General features: G+C 49.9%; 1 protein-coding gene across 1 annotated transcript in view; it reads left to right on the forward strand.

Annotated features, from left to right (window-relative positions):
- Otog (otogelin) overlaps positions 1-25,802 on the forward strand; it is a 78,888-nt gene that overhangs the window by 5,879 nt on the left and 47,207 nt on the right. Inside the window, exons 7-23 of the mRNA XM_008833396.1 lie at positions 1,648-1,766; positions 2,840-3,045; positions 3,846-3,976; positions 4,183-4,289; positions 4,668-4,777; positions 5,142-5,270; positions 6,245-6,353; positions 6,608-6,654; positions 7,120-7,265; positions 13,719-13,851; positions 14,806-14,983; positions 16,677-16,801; positions 17,889-18,101; positions 18,753-18,939; positions 20,398-20,472; positions 20,682-20,725; positions 22,008-22,161. Coding sequence (XP_008831618.1) covers positions 1,648-1,766; positions 2,840-3,045; positions 3,846-3,976; positions 4,183-4,289; positions 4,668-4,777; positions 5,142-5,270; positions 6,245-6,353; positions 6,608-6,654; positions 7,120-7,265; positions 13,719-13,851; positions 14,806-14,983; positions 16,677-16,801; positions 17,889-18,101; positions 18,753-18,939; positions 20,398-20,472; positions 20,682-20,725; positions 22,008-22,161 — 2,213 coding nt within the window. The remainder of the gene's footprint in view (positions 1-1,647; positions 1,767-2,839; positions 3,046-3,845; positions 3,977-4,182; positions 4,290-4,667; positions 4,778-5,141; positions 5,271-6,244; positions 6,354-6,607; positions 6,655-7,119; positions 7,266-13,718; positions 13,852-14,805; positions 14,984-16,676; positions 16,802-17,888; positions 18,102-18,752; positions 18,940-20,397; positions 20,473-20,681; positions 20,726-22,007; positions 22,162-25,802) is intronic.

Here is a 25,802-nt window from a genome sequence, read left to right on the forward strand (position 1 = left end):
GGGAAGTGATGTTCATTGGAATAGAAAAGAGAAATCATCAGAGTTAGCCAAGCAAAGAGAAGCAGGGGTTGGGACAGGTATGAAGTCCTGGGTGGCCCTGTGTACCGTTCCCTCCTCCAAGGGGCCTTCCTATGTCTTCTGACCTAAGGAGCGAAGGACTTCCTCTCTGGGTAAACAGACCCAGCCTCTACAGGTGTTTTATAGGGACTGTTTCTTGGCTAGTCTCCTTTTCCAGTTGGAAGTCTGGACCAGGCCATGTCTTTAAGCTTGATATTCCCAGTACCTGGATGAGTGCTTGGTAAAAGCTTATCAAACTCAGGGGTGCCATGTGAGACTCAGTGTCCAGCAGATCTGATTGACATGTCTTACCTGTGAGTTGTATGGGGCATTGCCTTCAAGCGCAGCAGTCCTCCTCCACCTGCAGGAGCACCTCCCTGAGGAGGTAGCTGTGCTGGAGAGCACCGCGGTCAGTTTTGAGTTGCAGTGGAGGGGATGAGGTTAGGGAGATCCTAGTGCTCAGGGTCATCCCTCTCCCAACGGCTATAATCCTTATGCCCCAGACATAGACTTACCATAAGGCTGCACCAGAGGCCATGCCCTAGATGTCTAGGACCATGACCAGTGTCACCCTCTGTGCCTCAGACTAGCATACATTGGAGTTTGTTCCCTATGCCATTTAACTACAGATATGTTAGTTATATAGACTGATGAGGTGCCACACATTAGTGAGGTATGAAATCAGCTTAAAGAATCATGCTTGACATCACAAAGGAAGAAAAAAAAAAGATAGTATATGTGTGATATTAATTCTGATTAATATGAAGATTTTTAAAGGATTTAAAAAGAACATATATACACATATATATGTTTCTTACTGTGAGTCATGGTCAAAAATACTTGAAAAACATTTACTTAGGTCATGGGTGGCTTTCAAAGGTCCCTCTTTCAATCGAAGAGTCTCCAGCTTAGTGGATCATATCTAAGGATAATCCAGTAGAAGACTGGATCCTTACGAGTATTCCCACCCTCAACAGGAGGCACTTGAGAACATTTTCCCTGAGCTCTGGGAACCTGCCTGACTTTCTGGATCTACAGCCTTTAAAGTATGGGCTCTGCTTGAATGTGGGCAGAGAAGATGTATTTGTAGCAAGCAACATGGGGAATATATGCATCTATGTGCACAAGACAGAGCTGGTCTGCATGCAGAGTCGGGGGGGGGACAGAGTGTGTGCAGCAGGTCTGTGCACATGTGTATCTGGATATGCACATCTCTGTGAGATCGTAGAAGGGAATATTTTGGCTTTTAATCTGATGGAACAGTTCATAAACATGAAGATGCCCCAATGGTCTATAAAAAACTCTGGAATCCAAGCCATCAAGACCTGGATCAGAATCCTCTTTGCTATTCCCTAGTTGTGAGTACATGTCACCTTAGTTCCTGCTCTCTGAGCACCAGACAATGATAATCACAGACAACTGTAGCCCCAAGCCTGCTGTGGTGCTGGGGGGCTGGGAGAGGTTGCAGAGGAGAGGAGCTCAGCACACAGGAGCCACTCAATCATCCTGAATTCATGGAGGGTCAACACAGCATGAAGCTCAGGGTGACCTGTGGCAGCTCCTGCAGACTACCTTCTGAACCCCAATCAGGTGCACAATGACCCGCAGTGTGACTCCGCCCACTACACCTGCTCCAGGTCTGTCAGCCTCTTCCTTTCTGGTGAACAGGAGATCCATCTGGCCAAGGAGGTCACCCACGGGGGTGTGAGGTAATATGGCACTTCACCTCCCCGACGTGGGCAGGGACATCTGACCCTGTCAAGTCCAGGGCAGACAGCACTCTTTACATTTGGGCAAAGCCAGCTGGTGTCTGGCCAGTGGTGCTAACTGAAGGATGAATTCCTCCTAATTTTCTGGAACTCTCAGATCTGGTGGGTTTCCAGGTAGAAGATTTTTTTAAAAAATAGAATTTCCTAGAGCACTGAGAGTTTCCCAGGATAAACACACTTAAGTTTTCCCCTTCTCAAATTGCGGAAATCGTTCCTCTGAGCTCACGTAGAGTTCCTGCCTCGTCTACCAGACACTTGCACACCTTCATCCTTTCCTGAGGACAGAAGATCATTTTTGAAGGACAGATTTCTTGCTGGGCCATTAGAGATGTTTGGGAACCACCTAAGGGGCAACGACTCTGTTCCCACATCATTTGGCCCCAGAGTGAGGCCCTGTCTGAGTCTCCTGTCATCTCTGACCCGAGGCTCTTTCCTTCCTTGCTGTCTTCTGGCTCAGGTTGCTGCCAGAGGAGCTTTTCCTGTAGTGTTGAGAATAAGGCTGAGGCCCAAGGTCGTCTGTGAAGGAAGGGTCAGTGTTCAGATCTGTAGCTGGTTAGATACTACTTTCGTTTCTTTTTCCTGATTGTTAGCTGGGATAACAGCAGACAAAATCCAGACTGTCAAGGAGTTCCTGGAACAGCAAAACTGGGAAGTGGCAGGAGTACGGCAGGCCTCTCTGCTCTCAAACTCCTAGCTCTCCTCTCTCCCCTCTCCCCTCTGTTCCGGTACTACACCAACACAGTAAAACAGAGGCTGCTTATATGATACGTCTCTCTCCCTCCCGTCTGAGAGAGGAGCTGTTAGCGTCAGTCACTCAAAGCCTTATCCGTGCTGGGGACACTGCAATTTGGAAACTCTGAAGATAAAATAATCCTGGTGTACTTCTGTGCCCTTGGGATTTCTGGAAACTTAGAGGACGGGAATGTGGACACCTCTGATCACTGGGTAGGGGGTGAAGGACAGGGTCTGTGAGGGTGGTGTGGACACCCTGAATCATTAGGCTTTCTTCACAGGGTTCAGCTGCCACAGGTGATGGGGGGAGTTCAGCTGCAGCAGCTGGCAGGCTACGTCATCGCTCGATATCAGTCAGCCTTCACGGTGACCTGGGATGGTGCCTCAGCTGTCTACATCAAGATGAGCCCAGAGTTCCTGGGCTGGACTCATGGTCTATGTGGGAACAACAATGCTGACCCCCAGGACGACCTGGTGACCAGCTACGGTGAGTCCAAGGGAAGACAGCCCCTGAGAGGTTCGAGTGGGAATGGGACTGAGATAGAATGGGCAGGGTCAAAGGGGACTCGGACCAGACCTGTAAGGCCACGCCGTGGTAGTAAAAACCCAACGGGAGGCCAGAGCTCACTTTCAAAACTCTGTCATGTTAGGGATGTTCTCAAACACTCTAGGTCTCAGTTTTCTCATCTGTAAAGTAGTCACAAGGAGAATTCCAACTAGGGTTGTGTGTAGATCTAATCACACTTTGCCAAGTATCCTTGAGCCCACAGATGGCAGGAGGAAGAGGGGAACAGACGGCCAGAGAGAGCCAGGAAGAGAAAGGGCTGGGCTGGAGCCGAAGGCTCTGAGGGAGTGGTGAGTGGTATCGAGGGAGTGGTACTGAGGGAGTGGTGAGTTGGCTGGAAGCTCAACGGGGGACCTCTTGAGTACCCACTGTGTACTAAGCATATGATTGCAGTAGTTCTCGGTGATTCGCTCCATGGGGATTATTTCCCCTTTCTGCACATGGGGAAACTGAGGCTGAGATCAGTGCAGGAGCTTGTTCAAGCTTGCACACCACACTGTCGATGGCATGGTGTTGCCTGTGTTGAGTTTGGAGCAGTCGGGATCCAGTACAATCTTTCTTGTCCAGTTTTCCCAAGGAATGGCTCAGCTGGGAAACCAAAGTAGGATGGAAACTCTGAAGACTGGGTTTTTCCAAACGCCTTTCCCTTGACACCTGCCTCTGCACAGAGCCCTCAGCCCTCCTACCCATCCCCTTGTTAACAACACTAGTTCTCCCTGCAGGGAAGCCGACTGATGATGTGGCAGAGTTTGTGCACAGCTGGCAAGAGCAGGTCCCCAACCACCCTCCAGGGCCTGTGGCTTCCTCCCTTCCTCGACCACCGTGCCTGCAGCAGAGCCCGGCATCCATGCAGGTCTGGGCCCTGAGGAAAGTCCCACCACCCTCGTGGAAAGCTATTGGTTGAAGGGACCCAGGGTGGCTGGTACCCATGGCCCCTTCCACCCTCTTCTTCCTTTTCTTCTGGCTCAAGTTGGGGTTTGCTGTGGGACTGGTGAAGTTGGAGAGCTGTGCATGCTCTTGCCGTCCTCCTGGCCCCAGATCCTGCCTCTGTGCCACCAGGGTGTTTACCAGCGGTGTGAGACACTGTTGAGGCCCCCCTTTGATGCCTGCCATGCCTACGTCAGCCCTCTGCCCTTCACAGCCAGTTGTACCAGTGACCTTTGCCAGTGAGTGGGCAGCTAGGAGGTGGGTGGTACTGGGTTGTGGGGCGTCCCTCCCAATATTAGGGTGAAGGCTCAGTGGGCACTGAGCCTAATAATACCAGGCACGGGCAGAGCTGCTCCCCTAAGTTCTGAAATCCTCATCTATGAGATAGGACATGACTGTGTCTGTTCAGCTAAGGCCTGGAGGCAGGGCCCATCTACCTCAGGGTCACACAGCAATGCCAGGACTATACTAGGCTTCCTGCTTTGAGTCTAGGGATCTGTGTAATTAGATGTCTTCCCAGAGGACGGTGCCCTGAAGCCCTGAGTTTCTAGGGGATGCTTAAGGACTGGTGGCACTCTGGACCTTCTTCCAATGTGATCATCAATTTTCTTGTACAGATCAGGAGGTGATGAAGCCACCTGGTGCCGAGCACTGACAGAATATGCCCGGGCATGTGCACAGGCAGGGCGCCCCCTGCAGGGTTGGAGGACCCAGCTCCCACAGTGCAGTAGGTGCAGGCTGGAGGTGGGCAGGGAGGGTTTCAGATGAGCTCTGATGTGTGCGGTGGGTGGTATCCACAGGCCTCAGCTCAGTGTTCTGTCCTGCTCAGAGCCACAGCTGCCAGAGCTTTAAGCCTGAGGTTCTATCCTTGTGACAGATGGGAGATCTAAAGCTGAACAGGAGGGATGGATCTGGGGCCCCAGAGTGAAATGAAGGAGGTTCTCAGAGTGTCCCAGCCCCTCGCCAGTATCCTGGGCACCCCTGGGGCTGGAGGACCAGAAAAAGGACAGTCCTCCAGTTCCCATCTCAAGCCCTGGGGTGAGGGTGGATCCTGGCCCAGAAGACAGACCACAACTTCCTCCCTTCCCAAGCTACACACTGCAAAGAGAAGGCCTTTACCTTCAATGAGTGCATTACCTGCTGCCCCCCCTCCTGCCAGTCCCGGGCTTCCTGTGTGGACAGCGAGATCGCCTGTGTGGACGGCTGCTACTGTCCCGACGGTATGCTAGGGGAGGAGTAGGGGCCTGGCAACATCTCCCTGACCTGGCAGATGAGCATGATCAGGTCTCAGAGGATGCCTGTTTGTAGAATGAATGAAGGAGCTAAGTAAATAAGTGATTGAATGGCTTAAGGGAGGTAAAGGTGGGGGCAGAGCTTGGCTTCTTGAATTGAAGCCAAGGGGGCATTTGAGCTCACTGAGACATGTAGATGAAGATAGCGTTTTTGTTCATTTATATACACATTTATTTAATCATTCACACAGTTGCCTTATCCTGTGTCTCATGACACGTACATTTGTAGCATGTCTATAATGTGTAACTTATATGGCTGGATGGAGGGGTGAGATTAAAAAATGTAAAGCTTGGACTTGGGGGGCAGCTTAGTTCGTAGAGTGCTTGCCTCACAAGCACAAAGCCCTAGGTTCCAACCCAGTCCCAAATAAACTGGGTATGGCAGTGCACAACTCTAACACTAGCACATAGGAGACAGAAGCAGGAGGATTAGAAGTTCAAGGTCATCCTTGGTTATACGTAGAGCTCAAGGCCAGCCTGGTCTACATGAGACCCTGTCTCAAAGAATATAAAGCTACAGGCTTTGATTTTAAGGTTCATAATCTGATTTCAGGGACATGCCATATCTAACTCTAGCCTAAGGTATGATGTGATGAAGGCTAACTCAGAGAAGAGATACAGGAATTCACAACATGTGGAGAGGGAGACCAGGGGAAATTTTCTTGGAGGAGGTGGTACCAAGGCTGGTTCTAGATGCATGACAGGTTTGGGGTGATCTACAAGAGTAAAGGTCTGCCTAGAAGGGGTTCGTGTCCTGCCTAAGAAAGGGATTTAGAGGAGAGAGTTTGAATGTGGGTTCAGAGGAGAAAGATCTTCATAAGAGAATCTTTATCTTGGGCCCTGGGAAGCCACCAATGGCTTATGAACAGAAGCAGTGGTAAGTGTTTCCTGTCTCATGCTAGGGCTGATCTTTGAGGACGGGAGCTGTGTGTCACCAGCTGAGTGTCCCTGTGAGTTTCATGGGACCCTGCATCTGCCCGGCTCAGTGGTGACAGAGGACTGCAAGGCCTGGTCTGTGTCCACTGCCTGAAGGGAGGGGTTGGGGAAGACAGGGCTGTCCACATGGGGTTGAGGAGCCCTGAGGGAACAGGATCACTCACTCAGCCTCTGTGAGTCCCAAGGGATTTAATTAGATCCCTGAAGGGTGGAGAACTTTTTGCCACCTGTTTTGGAGATGAGAAGATGGAAGTTTGGGGCTGGGTATAGTCTCCTGGCATCGAGGCCAGGCCTGGAAGGTAACCTGGCCCTTGGTCTCTGTGTTCTAGCACCTGCACTGCGGGCAAGTGGGTGTGCAGCTCTTCTGTCTGTCCAGGTACATCAGACCCTCACCTCGAATCCTGTCCTCTTCTACTAGCCTCATGGATTTGGGGGCAGGGATTGTCCAGGGCCAGGCCTGCTGGGGGCACTTGGTTCCCCTGGTTTAGCTTGCCTCCCTTTGATTTCTTTGGTCATTTGGCCTGCCTAAGGGTTTGCTCTGGCCCATGCCAAGAGTGGCTTTACATGGGCTCTGTATATCTCTGCCTGAACTTGGAGGATTCTACCCAGATTCATCCCATGCCCGGGAGCTGGGTTCCCCTCAGGGAGACCAAGCAGACCTGTTTCTGTCTTCAGATAGAGTACTGGGGAGGCCTGAGTCTGCCCCAAGCAGGGCTCTGAGAGAGAGGGCGCCCTACCCTACTGATTCCGTTAGGCATCATAATGTTAGGCTTGGGTCTACAGGACTGAGACAATCCCCAGGCATCGATTCCCATGGGTCAATGGCCTTCTTCTCTCTCAGCTGAGTGCTCAGTGACTGGTGACATCCACTTCACGACCTTTGATGGCCGCCGGTACACATTCCCTGCCACATGTCAATATATCCTGGCCAAGAGCCGCTCCTCGGGCACCTTCACTGTGACACTGCAGAATGCCCCGTGTGGCCTGGTAAGGCTGGGCTCCATGTCCAAACCACGCCCCTGAAGGACTGGTAACCTGGAAAGGACTCCAGGTCTTCCCATGACCCAGCTGCCTGCTCTGGGTGGAGCTGGCTCAGAACACTGGCTCTGCTGGCTGTGACTCCCTTCCCTTTCCAGGGCTTTATTGTTTTAAAGAGAAATCTCTAGAATGGGCCTAACTCTGTTTAGACGTCTGTGCTTCATTGGATTTTATTTTCTGCATATCTGGAAGGCACATTTGATTGATTGATTGAGTCATTCATTCATTCATTCATTCATTCATCAAATACTGAAAACCTGTTGTGTGTGAAGCTATGCTGTGTCTTGGAGATCGCTCTGCCCTTCAGGCCCTTACAGCTTGGTAGGCCAGGCAGGCGAGTGAACCCATGACCCCCGTCACAACAGCTGTGAGAGTATGGATAAGCAGGGTGGCCTGGTGGGTCTTGAGGAGGACTTTTTCATTCTGTTTCTTTTTCTTTTTTAAGTTTATTTATTTATTTTTATTCTGTGTGTATGCGTGTATTGCCTGCATGTAGGTAAGTGCACCTGTGTCGTGCAATGCCCATGGAAGTCAGAAGAGGCTGTCGGATCCCCTGGGACTGGAGTTATGGACAGTTGTTAGCTGCCATATGGGTGCTGGGATTTGAACCTGGATCTTCTGCAAGAACAACCAGTGTTCTTAACCTCTGAGCCATCTCTCCAGCCCCTCGTTCTATTTCTTTAACCTGTGCACTGAGTAACAGGGGTAAGAGAATCAGGCATGTCTTCCTGGAGGAGGTGACTCCTGAGCTGTGCCAGCCACCTGTCAACATAACTGAAACAACAGCCAACCTGCAGGTCTGAGCAGGTATGGGTTTGTCTGTCCTAGTGGTGACTGCATCGTCCCTGAGCTGACTGTGCTAAGCCAACCCCAGTCCTGGTCTCACTGCCAGCCAGGGTGGCTGCCCTCAGCCAGAGTGCCCACTGCAGCCTGCCCGCCTGGCAGCCTTGTTCCAGGCCCAGCCATTAGGGCCTTGAACGTGAGCAGCAGATGTCAGCTAGAGGTGGCCTTCTCTGGCCCTGGGGACACAGGCTGGACTGCGGATGAGGTAGAGGCTAGCTTTCTTCTTTTGCCCTGACTCACCCCTTTCTTCTTTCTGTAAGAGAAGGCTCTGGCCTCTTCTTGGCTACTGTCTGTGTGGGTGACTTGTCCTCAAGGTAGGGTAACTTCTGTGACCTCTTGATGGTGGAAAAGGAGAGGAAGGGCAGACAGACGCAGTGCAGCTCTGACTGCTTCTATCCATGAGCTCTGGAGTCTTAGAGCACCTAAGGGCTGTGGAGCCTCAGGGTGCCTTGCTTAGTGCTTTTTTACTATGTTTCTGTTAGGTGAGTGGCCAGGCTGGGCCTGAGGTGACCAGCCTCACCACTGGACAGCTATTTTATTATTGTTGTTATTATTATTATTATTATTCATTGTGTGTGTGTGTGTGTGTGTGTGTGTGTGTGTGTGTGTGTAGGATGTGCCTCTGTGCCATAGCATTCATGAGGAGGTCAGAGGATAGCTTGTGGAAGTCAGTCCTCTCCTTCCACCATGTGGGTTCTAACTCAGGTCATCAGGCTGGGCAGCAAGCCCATTTCCTAATGAGCCATCTGGCCAGCCCAACAGCACTTCTTTTTTAAAATATATTTTTTTTATTTATTTTTATTTTGTGTACATGAGTGCATTCCTGCATGTATGTAAATGTACCTGTGTCATGCAATGCCCATGGAGGTCAGAGAGGGCACCGAATTCCCCTGGAACTGGAGTTATGGACAGATGTTAGCTGTCATGTAGATGCAGGGAATTGAAGCTGGGTCCTTTGAAAGAACAGCCAGTGCTCTTAACCACTGAGCCACCTCTCCAGCCCCTACCCACAACACTTAAAAAAATATTTTTGGATTGATTGAGTCTTCTTTTATGTGTATGAGTGTTTTGCTTGCATGTATATAAGTGCACTCAGGTCGTGCAGTGAAAACAGAGACCAGAAGAGGCCGTGGGATCCCCTGGAATTGGAGTTATGGATGGTTGTTAGCCTCCATGTGGGTGTGGGGAACTGAACTTGGGCCCTCTGCAAGAGCAGCCAGTGCTCCTAACCACTGAGCCACTTCTCCAGCCCCTTAACAGCACGTCTTAATTGCAGGTTCTTTCTGCCTCAAGCCAGGGCTCCTCCTGGCAATTCCATCCACACAACGAACTGTGGAGGTCCCACCCGGTGCTAGCTCTGTGCTGGGTACAGCAAGGGCTACACAGGTGACTCTCACCTGACCCACTTGCAGGTGCTCACAGCATGCATGAGATACAACATGATCAGAGACATCAAGGGGAGTGGGGTGGAGGAAGACATAGTCCTGAACATCTTCAGAAAAGAAGAGAAAGTCCCATGGTAGAGGTGGCATTACAGAGACAAGGAGGACAGACAACATGAGAGTTGATCAGGCCAGAAAAGCAAGAGGCTGCAATGACCAGGATGGGGTGGGTTGAGCTCAGAGGCAGGCGTTGGTGATGCCCATGACACATTTGCTCAGCGCTCTGAACACTGACTAATCATCTTCTCTACAACAGGTAGTCTAGATAGGCACCAATGTGCTATACATCGCTATCCTTACCATTTCAGATTTGATGGATTATGTCTTCACAAGCTTGGGGCATTCTTGACAACCCAAAGTTATGTCTGACTCCAAGGCTGGATATTGTTAGAGTCCTGACACACCCGCCTCAGATGTAGTGGCATGTTTATAGTCTTCAAAGAGTTTTAAAAATCAACTTTATATCTTAGAATGGCTTTAAGGCCTTTTAGAATTCTTGCAAAGATAGGGCATGATTCCTACACATCCCAGTTTCCCATCTTACATTAGCATGGTATATTTCTTACAAGTAACTAACCGTTATCGATGTGTTGTTATTAACTAAAGCCTGCGGCTTACTCAAATTTCTTTGGTTTTCACCCAATGTCATTTTACCATGTATGTCAGACTCATATTATTGGCTGTTGGTTTCTTAGACTTTCATTGTTTAGGATGACCTTGAAAGCTTTGTGAAGCCCTACTCAGGCATTTTGTAGAAGTCTCTCTTGGAGTTTGTCTGGTATTTTGTCTCATGGCTAGACTTAGCTATAGGTTCAGGGAGGAAGCTCACAGAGGTTAAGTGCCCTTTCCATCAGCCTGTCAAGGACAAATGCTAGCAACGTGGTTTATCACTGTTGATGTTGACCGAGGTGGTGTCTGCCAGGTGTCCACTGTAATCCTCTCCCCTTCATCCTTTCCATATCGTCCTTTGGAAGTCGCCACATGCAGCCCTCATAGAAAGCGTGGGTAGTTAGTCTCCTTGTCCACGAAGATGAAAAATCAGCGTAAGTTATTTGGAAATTCTCTCTTCCCTCTCGTTTGTTTATCTCATCTTTTATTTGTATCAGCATATATTTATGAAGATATACTTTATATTTGAGGTGGCATTTCTAATTTTGTCACTCAAACTGCTTCAGATTTGGCCACTGGAGATTTTTCAGTTGGCTCCTGTGTCCATTTAACATATTCACATCATGTGTGTGAGCACATGCTCACCTACACACATCTTTATTTCTGACACTATATGTGCCATGCTTATCCTGTACCATTACTGGTATCATATATTACTGCAGAAAATTATCAAACTTTCCTGGTTATGCTACTGAAGGCTGGCATTAGAAACCAAGAGCACTGGGTACATGAACTGCCTCTGGAGCACCGTTTCTTTTTGGCCCTCTAAGTTGCATAACCAATAAATAGCCTCATGTCTGTAAGTATTTCTGATTTATCACCACCTGCACTGGTGAAATATAGAAATATATCTGGAATAGAAAGTCAGCTAAACCAGCATTCATACTGATGTTCCAACTCCAATCCACACCACATGGATCATTCTAGCCTGCCCCATATGCTCATCTGTAAATGACGCCCCAGCCCTCCATGTACCATCCATGGCTCATTGGTTCAATTCAAATATGCATGCAGACACATACCAGTAAGCATCCCTTAAGTACATGAGAAATTGCTTTATTCCTAGTCTACAGTACTTGGGCACAGTTCCTTTCACCTTGAGTCTTACCAATTTATTTCCAGAGTTACTGAGGTCAACATCTTTGACCACCTTCATTGAAGTTGTTTTATATATATGTATGTATGTATATATATATATATGTCCAGAGTGGACAAAGAAGGTAGTATTTTAAATGCAGCAACTTTGAGCTGTTTCAGGGCTTTCTGCATAGTATCTTTCTGGAATGTTTCAAGCTGTAATTCCCCATGTTACTCTGATTAAATGTTGCCCCCCTGTCATACTTTTTCTAGTCTGTTATAATTAGCATCAAGCCCCAAAATATTACAAGGCTCTGCTCTGCCTAAGCTATCCCTGCCTACCCCCTGAACCTTTGCTTAAATGCACTATACAGTTTCCTGTGTGGGTACTTATGCAGAGAGCATTCCCTTGCTAAGGATTCCTTGATCTGGTGTCTATATATCCTATAATCAGAGCTCAAATGTTACTTAAAATTTTTTTTCACTTTAAGCTGGGTGTAGAAGTGTACACCTTTAATCCTAGCACCTGGGAGGCAGAGGCAGGCATATCTCTGTGAGATCAAGGCCAGCCAGGTCTACATAGTGAGTTCCAGGCCAGCTAGGGCTATAGGGAGGCCCTGTCTCAAAAAAAAAAAATCAGTTTAACACTGGGTTTTAATGTTCAAATCATTTTCAGCATTTGATTACGCTTTAATTTTTGTGTGCGTTTGTGTGTGTGTGTGTCTGTCTGTCTGTCTGTGTGTGCACACCTGAGTGTATGTCTGTGCACTATGTGTGGGCAGTAGCCTGTGGAGGTAAGACAAAGTTGATGGATCCCCTTGAGTTGGAGTAACAGGCAGTTGTGAACTGCCATGTGGGCGTTGGGAACCCAACGCAGGTCCTCTGCAGCAGCAGCAAGCACTCTTGACCACTGAACCATCTCTCCTGTCCCTCAAATATCACTTTTGTGTCTTAGTTTCTGATCTGCAAAGTGGTGCTCCTAACAACACTTAGAAGTCATGCTTAGACTAGGGATTAGGACTGGATCAGAAGTGCCATGAGGGCCAAGGGAATACAGCAGCTCCTGAATATCAGTATTAAAGTTAGTTGTTATTGTCAGAATAACCTGCAGTGTGAAGGCTTTGTTATTGTTACGTACCCGTCATTATTGTCATCATCCCCTGGATGGTCTTTCTTGCCTCTGCAGCCCAAGTTTGGTCTTTCTTGTACTTTCCTAGCACCTTAACCCTGCTCACAGCACCATCCCCATTATGGTCAATCCACTTTGTACTTTCTTATGTAATGCCTGTGTCCCACATGACGATATACTTCTTTGAGCACCGAGCATGAAGATTCTGTCTGCTTTGGTCATCACTCATCTATAAAGCTTGCATGTGGTAGACACTCAGGGAAGCTGAATGAAAGAGTGTGTGGATGTCTTCCTGTGGAGGGAAGGTATGAATGGGCCTAATATGTACTATACATTTCATAGATGGAGAACTTGAAGCTAGGTAATATTAGCTTACTTCCTACCCCTACCCCCACCTTTTGTGATGCTCGGATGGAACCGAGGGCCTCATATATGCTAAGTAAGTGCTTTACCATTGAGCTACGGCTCCGGTCCTTTTAACGTTTTGTTTTGAAGGGCTGGAGAGATGTCTCAGCACTGGATGCTCTTGTAGAAGACGCAGGTTCGAATCCCAGCACTCACATGGCGGCTAACAACCACCTGTAACTCCAGTTCCAGGGGATCTGATGCCCTCTTTTGGCCTCTGCAGGCATTGTACAACATGGATACACTTATAAACATGCAGGCATTACTCATACACATTAAATAAATACATCTACATTTTTTAAGGTAGAGTCTTGCTAACTGACTTAGGCTGGCTTTGAACTAACTGTAGCTCTGGCAGACCTTGAACTTGTAATCATCCTGCCTTAGCCTTCTGAGTAAGCCAAACTTCCCATCTTCCTTTCAGTAGAATACAGGATGTAACACATAGAGCCATATACAAGCTCTGGCAAAAGTATGAACTTCAAGTTCTATGTAGTAAGGTGGGGAAGGCCAGGGTTTCCAAGGCAAGACTCCATCCAGGCCATCTGCGCTGTGTCTTTAGACAACCTGAGAGTTAGCCATCATGGTTAGAGTTAGCCATCATGTTAATTAGTGTTATCCCAGCTGTGCCTCAAACCTTGTCCACTCTGAGCTTCTATTCCATCATCTTCCAAATGAGAACATTTAGTTCTACAACCCTTAATGTCCTTTTGAAGGGGTGGGGCAGTCTGTCGTTCCTCAAACTGGACAGGGCTCTTTCCCTGGTTGGTTCTGTTTAGGCCATCAGGATGGACAGAAGAGTCTAATGTTGCCCCATTGGCCCTTCTTTTACTCCAGAACCAGGATGGAGCCTGTGTCCAGTCAGTGTCAGTGATTCTGCACCAGGACCCTCGGAAGCAGGTGACCCTGACCCAGGCAGGGGATGTCCTTCTGTTTGACCAGTACAAGATCACCCCACCCTACACAGACGGTATGGATTGGGATGACCAAGAGGGCTAGTTGGGAGTTGGCAGTTCAGGCCTCTTTTCCCAGGCTACTCTGGTCAAAGGGAACTACTGTATGGGCATGACCTCAGATAGATCAAGTAGGGGACATTGGAGTCAGGAAAGGGAGCTCCTAAAATGGGTCTTTGTCCTCACTCCAACATGACAGAGGTCTTGTAGCAGTATGATGGTTTCTCCCAACATAAGCCCATGCATGGAGCTCTTTCCCATCTCTGGACTCAGTATTAGCCAACCCCATTCCTTGCTCCAAAAGGCAGTTATGGATAATTCATAGGAAACATGTTTAACAGAAAAGGCAAGCTACTAAGAAGATCCAGAGAGAGAGTGGAAGGAAAGAGAGAGGGAGCGTGATGAATAGGTATTCAAAGATTGAGAGGCGCAGGGCTGCACTGGGGATCGAAAGGCCATGGATATGCAAGCCACAAAGGTTGCCAAACTTAGATGATGGAAGTGGAGGCAAGAAGATCAGGAATTCAAGGTCATCCTCATCATCCTTGGGTATGTGGGGAGTTCAAAGTCCGCCCTACATGAGACCTTGCCTCAAAAAAAAAAAAAAAGAAAAAGAAGAAAAGAAAAGAAAAATTTGTCATTGAATCTTATCCACCATAATGGAATCTGTTATTGTACTGTGGGCTTCCTGGTGACCACTGTACAAAGAATGAGTAGTTATAGAATTTTTGTGGTGTGCTGGAACAAGAAACACCAGTTCCTCCAGGAGAGTAGAGTTGCTGTTGTGAGAGGCTGCCTGGTGGGTATCTCAGGGTCTCCTCAAGGACTGACAAACCAATCCCAAGACACAGATTTTCTGGGGGTGAAGCCAGGGCTGGGTGTAGGTGTGGGAATGGACCAGGTAGGCGATAGTGGAGGGCCAAGTAGTCCTAGCAAAACTTCTTAAGTCCCATTTATGATTCTGTGACCAGATGCTTTTGAGATTCGGAGGCTGTCCTCTGTGTTTCTGAGGGTGAGGACCAACGTGGGTGTGCAGGTCCTTTATGACCGGGAAGGCCTGAGGCTGTACCTGCAGGTGGACCAGCAATGGGTGGAGGACACCGTGGGCCTCTGCGGCACCTTCAACGGCAATACTCAGGACGACTTCCTGTACGTGCCCCTGTCCAGAAACCAAAAGGGGGAGGTGTGGGCACCTTAGGGTCAAGGCAGTGGCAGTGCCTTGAAACCCTGTGTCCTGTGATTCTCACTGTGCCTGGCTCACACCATTAATTATTTGTTCCTCCACATCTAAATTGAAGTACATTTCTTTAAAATAATGATTCACAGTCTTCTGGGATCATTTAAATACTGACTACTGGGTCTCACCCTCAAGGGTCTGATAGAAGATTCTTATGGCACAAGAATCTCATTTTTGACAAGCACCCCTTCAATTCCATCCCAGAAGGTAGATGAACCACATCATGAGAAATACTGTTACATATCAAAGCCTTAAAATTTGGGGCCTCAGGTTGGATTGGATTTGATTTGATTTTGGGGGGCTTGTTTTGTGTTTTAATTGATTGCAAATACCTTTAGGTGAAGGCAACTACCCCCCGCCCCTACACATGCGCATGTGCGCCAAAGACACTTGCACATCCACTTTCTGTCCCAGATGGCCAGTATAACCTTTTCCAGCCTTGTGTTTGAACACTTTTGCATTTGCTCCCTATGAGCCTCCCAGTTTCCGGAGGAAAGCTATTTCCCATGAGCTCACAAGTGAAAGAATGATTCTTTGGGGATGATCACAGTATAAGAATTAAGGAGGGGACAAGAGTCAGGACTTTCAGAAAGGAAAAAAAAGCAGTGGTCGTGAGGCTGGAGGTTCTGACCAGTTCGAGATACATGCGGTGGGAGATGTGGAAGGAAACACTGAAGCCTTTCTGTAGCCAGAATGAAGAGTTCAGGTTTGCTGTGAAGAACACGGAGCCTTCAGCTTCGCAATGCATGCAGTATACAAGCGTAGCTTTCTATTGTCTTGTCCAGTAGGGCTCTTGTGAGGGCAGCTGGTTGGAATGGTGGAGGCAGCCCCTGGTTTAGAGTATGGGCTGCTCCCTACCTTACTAACTGTGATTTCCAGGTCAGGGTATTGCCCTATGTAGAATAAGAGCTCTTGGTGCCCTGGAGAAGTTGTGTAGGCATGGGGCATGATGGGTCTCAGACAGAACCCTACCCCCATGCAGACCTCTAGCTTCTTCAATTGTAATTCTTACACCAGGTTTTGGTGATTCTTGAACACTGGTCTTGTTGTGGAAGCATGCTTGACTCACCTTTCTCTCCTCATTGCCCCTGGAATGATCCATTTCCTACCTAGAGAGCCAAAGGGGGAGCCTGGGAGGGGAGATGGAAGAGTCATAGCCCATGAGATCTGGAACTCTTCATGGCAGCCTTGTTTCTCCTTCTTATATGAAGAGCTGGGACTGGATGCTCCAAGTAGACAGTCTGAAGCCCATTTTGACCCTTTTGAGTCTTGTTAAATGTGATGTGTATATGTAACACCTTCATAATCACCTCTGTTTGAATGTGACTGTGAGGAATATCTTGATTATGTGCATATCTGGCATGTACTTGTGCTCTGTGTGTGTGTGTGTGTGTGTGTGTGTTTGTTGGAGATGTGTGCAAGTGGTCTATTATAGGCCTCTATATGCTGTGCTGTTCGTGAGCACATGTATTCCAAATGCATGCTCATGCCTAGTCCGTGACTGTGTGTGTATATGAGCAAATGACTGCTTACATGGGTGGATGCTCTGTGTAGTTCTGCATCCACATGGGCAAACGTGTTAATATGGCTTTGCCATGGCTACAGGTCTCCAGTGGGTGTGCCCGAGAGCACTCCACAATTGTTTGGCAATTCTTGGAAAACCCTGTCTGCCTGCTCTCCTCTGGTCGATGGTTCCCTGCTGGACCCCTGTGATGTTCACCTGCAAGCTGGTGATGTGGGGGACAGTGGGGAGGCTTGGGGAAGTGGAGTGGGGGTGGAATTGTTTTGATCAAGGTGAGATGGGAACTTGACGTGAGGGTGCTGGTCATGTTCATAGAAAGAAGGAAGAGCTACAGGGAGGAGACAGGAGGGAGGTGAGGGCCAGGTGAATGGGAAGCTTTGCACCACCACTGTCACCTACACTTGCCTTTGTACTGGCTCCCCATCGCAGCAAAGGCCAAGTCCTCAGAGGTGTCCACCAGACCTTCCACCTTGTGCCCAGCCTCCTGTCCTGCCCCCTGCTCCAGCCACGTTGACCTCCCTGCTGTTCTGCCCACACCCCAGGTCTGCCCTCCCCCCAGGCCTTGGCACTCCTGTGGCTTTCCTGTGCCATGCTCCTCCACAGGAAGAACTGCACCTCAGCCCTGCTTTCCGATTTTTGCTCAAACATTGCCTTGTTACTAACAGACTTCCTCTACCTGCATTAACGCAGCAGTTGGCCTGCAAGCCCTACCTCACACTCCCCTCTCCTCGCTCTCACTCCTTAGCTTTGTTGCTTTCTGACTGCAGAGATTGTTTACTGACCGTCTCTGCTGACAGAATGTAAGCTCCATGAGCGCAGGAATTTTCTCAGCAATGTTCCTGCCTGCGGCTCTTGTAGCAGAGAGATTCCTGCCTGGCTCGAGGTAGAATCATTACACGCATGTGTTTACATGCCAACACCGTCATTTGCACCCAGGCCATGGCCAACCACTTGTTCACACCCAGGCTTACTAAGCCACATCCACATGTTGAGGGACCTTCCCACATTCCCATTGTACATACAAACACATGCATGCAGACATACACACACACATAAGTACACTCATGCAAGCCCACATGCACACTCATATATGCACCCATAGGCACTCCACATATCCACGTGCCTACACACATGTGTACACATACATGTACACAACACACACACACACACACACACACACACACACACACACACACACACACAGAGCCCCTGAGCTGTGGGGAGGGAAAGCTGCTGAATCCTGGGGCAGCAGGCAGCCAGACCCCTGCTCACTGACCCCTGTCTTCCCGTCCCAGCCTCCTACGCACTGCAGTCCTGCAGTGTGCTCACGGGGGACGTCTTTGCACCCTGCTCTTCGTATCTGAGCCCGGTGCCTTACTTCGAGCAGTGCCGTCGGGATGCCTGCCGCTGTGGGCAGCCCTGCCTGTGTGCCACACTGGCCCACTATGCCCACCTATGCCAGCGCCATGGGCTCCCAGTTGACTTCCGTGCCCATCTGCCAGCCTGCGGTGAGTGCCCCACCCTTGTGCACCCATGGGATCCTGGGCCCAGACACAGGTGTCCCCCTGCCCTGTACATGCTCTAGTATGATGTCCTCTATCTCCTCCAACCTGACTCTGCCCTTCATAGCCTACCTCTCCTCCAGACGGCATGACACTTAGGCTTGACACTTGGGATGCATTGCTTAGGATTGCTTCTGTGGCAGCACCTCAGTCTCTCTCCAAGACCTGTCAGTCTGGCCAAGTCCCTCCCTCCCTTCCTCCCTTCCATCCTTCCTTCCTTCCTCCCTTCCTTTCTTCCTTCCTTCCTTCCTTCCTTCCTTCCTTCCTTCCTTCCTTCCTTCCTTCCTTGCTTTTCCTTCCTTCCTTCCCTCCCTCCCTCCCTCCCTTCCCTTCTTCCCTCCCTCCTTCCTTCTTCTTTTCTTTCTTCCCTTCTTTCTATGTGTGCATGCCATGGTGCACTTGTGGAGCTCAGAGGACAACTTGCAGGAGTCAGTTCTCTCCTTCTACCATGTTGGTCCCAGGGATCGAACTCGTGCTGTCAGGGTTAGTGCCTTTATCTGCTGCCCTGGTTCTTAGTTCTTCTCATCCAGATGACAACCCCAGCCCCACAGCTATGGGGATGACAGAAACCAAGCACAGTCTCCTTTCTTCCTATAGCTCTGTCCTGTGAAGACACTAAGGAGTACAGTCCCTGCGTGGCCCCCTGTGCAAAAACATGCCAGGACCTGGCCAGCCCTGAAGTGTGTGGGATTGAGGGTGGTAACTTCACCAGGGAGTGTATGGAGGGTTGCGCCTGCCCACCGGACACGTATCTGGACACCCAAGCTGACCTCTGTGTCCCCAGGTGAGTGGGCAGCTTGGCCTCTGAGTCGGGTGAGGAATGAGGCTGGGGTCTGCGGGCATCTCTACTGGGGAGCTGGGCTGGACCTCTCTGTACCCCTGCTTCACCTCAGTTACCCAGGCCTTGTGTGTAGCAGGGTTGGGTGGGGGGACTCTCTCTTCTGGACCTACTCCCAGGCTTCCTCTTCTCCACAAGACAGACCAACCTCAGAGCCAAGGGGACCTCCCTCCCTTCGTCTCTCCTCCTCTTCCAGAAATATTTACATACATCTTAGAATGTTCCAGAATTACCAGACATTTGGGAATCTAGCAGTGAACAGAGCAGAATCCTTCCCTCCTAGAGTCCACAATCTACAGTGGCAAGACAGACCCATAAAAACAGATGTTTAAGGGGCTGGGCAGAAAGAAAAGCTAGAAAGCTACATACTACAGTGAGGCTAGGAGCCCTGGGATGTCACATACTGTCACACAGAGGAGACACAGAGCTCAGAGGCCATGGTGGAAGTGACATCTGAGCTGAGCCCTGAGAGGAGGGAAGGCAAGGACCTCAGGCCTGAGGCCAGGGTTAGCCTGGAGTCCAGTCAGAGGAGGCTGGCTTAGTGGGGCTGGGGTGGTAGATGGTGACTCCACAGGATCCAGAGCAATAGGCAAGGCTCCTGGGTCCTCAGCCTCAGTTTCTCTGTTTGTAGAATGATATAGCAATTGGTTGGAGGTTTTCTACTGATGGGGAAGGAGTCACTCCCCTCAGAAGCCTTTTCACATGACAGACCCCCCTTAGCTGCAGCTGTGCACCCACTTCCACCCCCCAACCAAAGCTTCTGTGAAGCCCCAGGGGGTATGGGGGCACCTGTGGAACACTGCAGAAGGTGAATTTGGGGGCCTTCCCAGGCATCCTCCAGCCCCCCAGGGCTGGAATCAGCAGGTGTTGGGGAGCTCTGTGGTAAGGGCACCGGAGGTGGTCTCAGATGCCTCTGCAGATTAAAGACAGCACTGCATCCTCACCTCCTGGGATCCCAGGAACAATCTAGGAGACACGCCTGTGGGAGGGGAGGGCCTAGCCTGGGTCTCCAGCCAAGTGTCAAAATGTTCACCGACCAGTCAGAACAGATGCTGGTGTGAAGGACTCCACACCACACTAGCACAATGTCCACTCCAACATCCATTGGGCTGATCACCTCTCTAGTCCTCACTCCAGATGAGGCCAGCTTTGGGAGTGGATGGAGAACCCTGTGGGCACTTATCTAAGCTCAGAAAATGGCCTCCAGCCTGGCACTGAGCCCTATCTCTGTCCCCAGTGCCCGGCTGGCTCCCAGCCCCTTGGAGATGTGCCACATGTCCCAGGAGGTGCCTCTGACTCTCTCCACATTCTCATGCCTGCCCACAGCTGCCTGAGGGTGGGTCCCCTGCCCTGGCAGCCCTGCCTCCATTCCTGAGTCTGTTCCTTTCCTTCTGGTTTCTGTAGGAACCAGTGCGCCTGCCACTTCCAAGGAGTGGACTATCCCCCAGGGGATAGCGACATCCCCTCCCTGGGCCACTGGTGAGCTCCCTGGGTGTCAGCTACTGTGTGAGACAATGCAGCCCAGCGAAACTATTCCAGAAGGAACGCCCACCCTCTCACTCTGTGTGTGGTAGTGGGAGAGGGGGAGCAGGGACCATGAGTAGGGATGCCTGCCCGAAGCCTGCTGGGAGGACCCTGCATGACTGACGCTGGACTGACATTTTCCCACATCCCCCATCTCTCTGCAGCCACTGCAAAGATGGAATCATGAGCTGTGACAGCCGAGTCCCAGGTAAATGGGGCAGGAAGGAAGAAATCGTGGGGGGCTCCAGAAGTATTAGGGGCTATGTAGAAGAGAGGGGAATAGGGTGATGATCAGGAGGAATGAACACTCTCTAGCTTGCCCTGCCCTGGGCCTCTGTGGCTGAGGCTTAGAGGGTGACATCCTGAAACCCTGTCCTAGACTCAGCCTACCAGGAACCATTTGGTGATCTGGACAGTTGCTGTTCTTTGTTGGGTCCTGGGTTTCCCTGGTCTGAGCTGTCAAGTATCTGCTGAGGCTGGTTCTGCCCAGCCCAGCATTGGACATGAATGGGGTCAGAGATGGGAGGACAGCCTGGGCTGGAACAGTGGTAGCCAATCTGTGGGATGCTTGGAGGTGGGCAGAGCGTGGTGGTTGGAGCACTCTGGGAGGGCTTCCCAGACGGAGGAGCCCATTAAAAACAGGGATTAGGACAGAGGAGGGCAACAGCAAGCATATGGCTGGTGCTTGAAAGCAGGCCTTGAGGCCCAGCCAGCTGGGTTCAAATCCTCATCCACACTCAGCGGTCCTGCAGCCCTGGGGAACTCACTTCACCTCTCTGAGCCCTCATCTTGTATAGACAGTCCAGATCCCCACCCTCATTTCATGCACTTTTCCCAAAGCATCTTTCTTTTGGTCATTTTTGGCTTTGGATTTCTACCTCTTTGGGACATGACTGTTGCTCCATTCAATCTTGGACATGAGACGTAGCTACCTTTTATTGGTTTCCCTGAAGTGATCACTTACACAGAATGGGGATATGTGTGGTAGACTTTGCTGAAGACTCAGGGAGGGTTCATATCGAATAGATGCAGCAGGAAATGAACTCTCCCTGTTGTTTGGAGTTCTCGGGCCACCCTTCCAAGCTGCTTGGCTACCCATCTTTGGGCCCTTTTCCTGGTCCCTCTAGGGCCCTTCCTTTCAGTCCCGGCTGCCTTCAGACAGCAGAGCCTTCACTCCCTCAAGGGAGAAGGGAGATGAAGACCCTTGCACAGTGCTCACAGAATAAAGTCAGATAAGCTTGCTGGGAGTACACGGAGCAGCTGCAGGCATGGGAGACCTGTTTGATTATGGGGTGCCTGGCTTGTACTGTGACAGCACCTGTTCATCCCTGTCCTGGTAATGGGAAACCCACATGATGCCCTGGAAGCAGCACACCTCTCCCTGGCCCCATCAGTAGCTGGCTCCAGGCCTCCTGGATCACACCCCCACCCCGACCAGCACCAGCCCAGCCCAGGCCAGTGACCTGCAATGCTGCCTTCTTCTCTTCCAGCTGCTGCCTGCCCACCAGGTCAGGTGTTTGTGAACTGCAGTGAGCTACACCCAGACCTGGCACTCAGCAGGGAGAGGACATGTGAACAGCAGCTGCTGAACCTGAGCCTGCCAGCACGCGGCCCCTGCCTATCGGGCTGTGCCTGTCCCCAGGGGTATGGAGCCACATTGCTGTGGTCTCTTCTATTTGAGGAGTCAGAGCCAGAGATCTGGGGTGGGGGGAGGCAGGGATAACCTCACACAGCCTGGGGTGGGTAAGGCAGGGCAACTGTGATGCCCATGGGGAGCCCCTGGTAGATAGCAAGAGCTTGACAGTCCATCTTGGAATGGAGCCTGTCAGGTTCTGCTTCCTATGAGCCACGTGACCTTGAACGAGGAAGGCACCTCGCCCTCTGAGGCTCAGTGTTTCACCTGTAAAATCGGAATGAGAATATCCATCACCATAACAGCTAGATTAAGCAAGGTGTCTGTTTTAGTTACTTTCCGTCCCACATCACTCAACAATCAAGAAAATGTCCCACAGACATGACCACAGGCCAAGCCAACAGAGAAAATTCCTCTATTGAGGTTCCCTCTACCCAGGTGTGTCAAGTTGACAACTAAAGTTATCCAGCACAGTGTCAAGATAGAAACCCCAAGGCAGTCATCTACGTGCTTGACATACCTAAGAGACCCAGGGGGTTGAAGACCAGGCAAGAGGAAACCCCTGATTGAGCGCTGTACCTCCTTTCCTGAATAGTCCTGAGCAGGGACCTTGGTAAAGGGCTGATGCTCCTGAAACATTCCATAAAAAAGCCCCACCCAACAAGAGCAGCCTCTCTCCTGGGTCCCCTAGATGCTGTATGGAGGCTATGTGAAACCTACAAAGCCAGGTCATTTACCACAGACCCTGAACAAGATCATCACCTGTGGCCTCTCAGGTCTCAGACCTTGAGAGGAGTGTGTCACTGAAGGCCTCTTGGGGCACCATCCTATGGGCACAAGCCTCTCAGTCTGAGGTCAACAAGAACTGGGGCCTGGGGTCAGGAACCAAGGGTCTCACACTTCACAGAGACATGGGGAAAGAGGCTTGGACTAGAGCTTGGGTAGATCTGGCTCTGGTTGGGTCTGTACAAGATTCACTGAGGCTGAACAGAACATGCTGAGGGGAACCTATGTTCTCAGGGGCTCACTAAAGGGCAGTTAGGACAGGTAGTTCTACCATCCTGGAAAGTCTTCTTGCTGGGAAAGAACTCTCAAAGATGCCCTAGGACCACCCTCACCAACCCCTCTTCAGGACCTTCTGGGACCACAGATGACCTCTGGGTTCCCTGGTCATCATGTCTTTCTCTATAGCCATTAAAGAATCTACTGAACTGGACATTGCAGCAAATGACTCAGCAAGGGCTGGGGTTGTCTGTATCTGTTCTAGTTCGTTGAGATTATGTACTGACCAAAAGCAACTTGGGGAGGAAAGAGTTTATCTGGCTCATCTTCCAGGTTAAGTCAGGGCAGAAACTCAAGCAGGATCTGAAACAGAAACCATGGAGGGGTGTTGTATATGGGATTGCTCTCTGGCTCGTGCTCAGCTAGCTTCTAATGCAGCCCAGACTTACCTGCCTAGGGATGGTGCTACCCACAGTGGGCTGGGCCCTCCCACATCAATCATCAGTCAAGACAATCTCTCACAGACATGGCCACAGGCCAATCTCATCAAGGAAATTCTTCAGTTGGGGTTCCCTCTTCCCAAGTAGCTTTAGGGTGTGTCGAGTTGACAATAAAAACTAACCAAGACCAAGTCACTCCACTCTGGGTGCAGAGCTAAAGGCACTGGGGCAACCAGGCAGTGAAGCACTGTGTTTATGAGCATAGACTGTAGAGTCAGGCTTGAATCCTGGATCTACCACTTCCTGAGTGAGTTAGTTCAATACCTCCAGTGAAATAGAACAGTAAAGGCTTTGTGAGCACAGCTTGTCTTTCCTTATCATGATCCTGTGCGTTTGCAAATGCCTCTCCCAGAGGAAGCCTGGAAAAAGTGGGTCCCTTAAAAGGTAAGGAGAGGAAACACTATAAAATTGAGGGCAACTTGGGGCCAGAAACTCGCCTTGAGCTGTTCATGCTCTTCCCAGTAGTGGGTTCAAAGCATTGCTTAGGGGTACAGGCAGATCTTCCAAGGGGCAAGGAAGGAACAGGGAGCATTGTGGGCAGCAGTGACAGTCTGTCACAAAGTGGCTGGAGATGGCCTGGAGCTGAAGGTGGACGGCAGGGGAATGCTTTTGCTAGTGTCTGATATAATTCCAGGGAAAGCAGAGGCAAAAAAATAATATTTATTGTGTACCTACTAGTGCTAGGCAGTGTGCCAGACCTGTCATTCTCATGATACCTAGGGAGAAAGGTGTCATTTTCCACATTTTATGCATGGGAAAAACAGAGGCTTAGAAAGGTTAAATGGCTTCAGGTGAAACAATAGATAGAGAACGTGGTTTTTCTCTACTTTTTCAAGGCAATGAAATGTTGATAAAAGAATAAAAATGAATTTGGGAAGGACAGAGAAAGGAGCAGGGGGGGGTCGGTAACACTGGATAGGTCAATAGTGTTTGAAGAAGGGACTTGGGCGACCCTGAAGAGCACAGGTTGACCGCCAAAGAGGAGGAGGAGCCTCTGTTGTGCACTCAGAAGGGGGAGATGGCAGGACAGGAGGGTGACTGACTTACCTTACTGTGCTGGGTAACTTCTCTTTTTTCCCTCCTTTCTTTCTTTTTTTATTTTTGAGACAGAGTTTCATATGCCCAAAGCTGGCTTCACATCTGAATGTAGCTGAGGGTAATTTTGAACTTCCGAGCCTCCTGCCTTCACCTCCCAAGTGCTAGGATTACAGGTGTGCACTGCCACACCCAGTTTATGTGAAACTGGGGACAAAACCTAGGCCTTCATTGCATACTGGGCAAGTACTGTACCAACTAGGGCTCCGTGCATGCTGGGCAAGTACTGTACCAACTGAGTTATCCCCCCAGCTTCCATCCAATATGCTTTGAAGGTTAATTTTTTAATATTTTATTTATTTATTTTATTTTCGTCTGTTTGAGACAGGATCTCCCTATAGCCCCAGCTGGCCTGGAACTCACTATGTTGACCAGGCTGGCCTTGAACTCACAGAGATCTGCCTGTCTCTGCCTCCTGAGTGCTGGGATTAAAGGCCTGTGCCACCATTCCCGGCCTTATTTATTATTTTCATTTTATGTGTATGAGTGTATTGCCTGCATGTATGTGAGTGCACCCATGTTGTGCAATGCCATGGAGTTCAGAAGAGGGCTTTGGATTCCCCTGGAACTGGAGTTAAGGATGGTTCATAGCTGCCATGTGGGTGCTGGGAATTCGTCTGTGTCTCCCCATGGGTATGTGCAAGTGACTACAGGTATCTGCAGAGGCCAGAAGAGGGTGTCAGACTCTCTTGAAGCTGGAGTTATAGTCAGTTGCTGCCCAACGTGGGTGCTGGGAACCCAACTCTGGTCCTCTGCATGCACTCTTACCCACTGAATAGACGTGACAAAGCCTTGAAGCTGGAGTTATAGTCAGTTGCTGCCCAACATGGGTGCTGGGAAGCCAACTCTGGTCCTCTGCATGCACTCTTACCCACTGAATAGACGTGACAAAGTGAAAAATATGGCCTTTGTCTTTATTTTAGGGAAAAACAACAATAGTGACTTTTCCCACTAATGATGACGTCAGACTTAAGGGTTTCTTGTGTTTGTTTGTTTCCAGATTTGGTTCTAGTGTGCTAAGAACTTTTGTAATAAATGACTACTGAATTTTGCAA

This window comes from Nannospalax galili, unplaced genomic scaffold (genome assembly GCF_000622305.1).
Source record: "Nannospalax galili isolate Female #2095 unplaced genomic scaffold, S.galili_v1.0 scaffold1857, whole genome shotgun sequence".
In the NCBI taxonomy this organism is placed as follows: Eukaryota; Metazoa; Chordata; class Mammalia; order Rodentia; family Spalacidae; genus Nannospalax; species Nannospalax galili.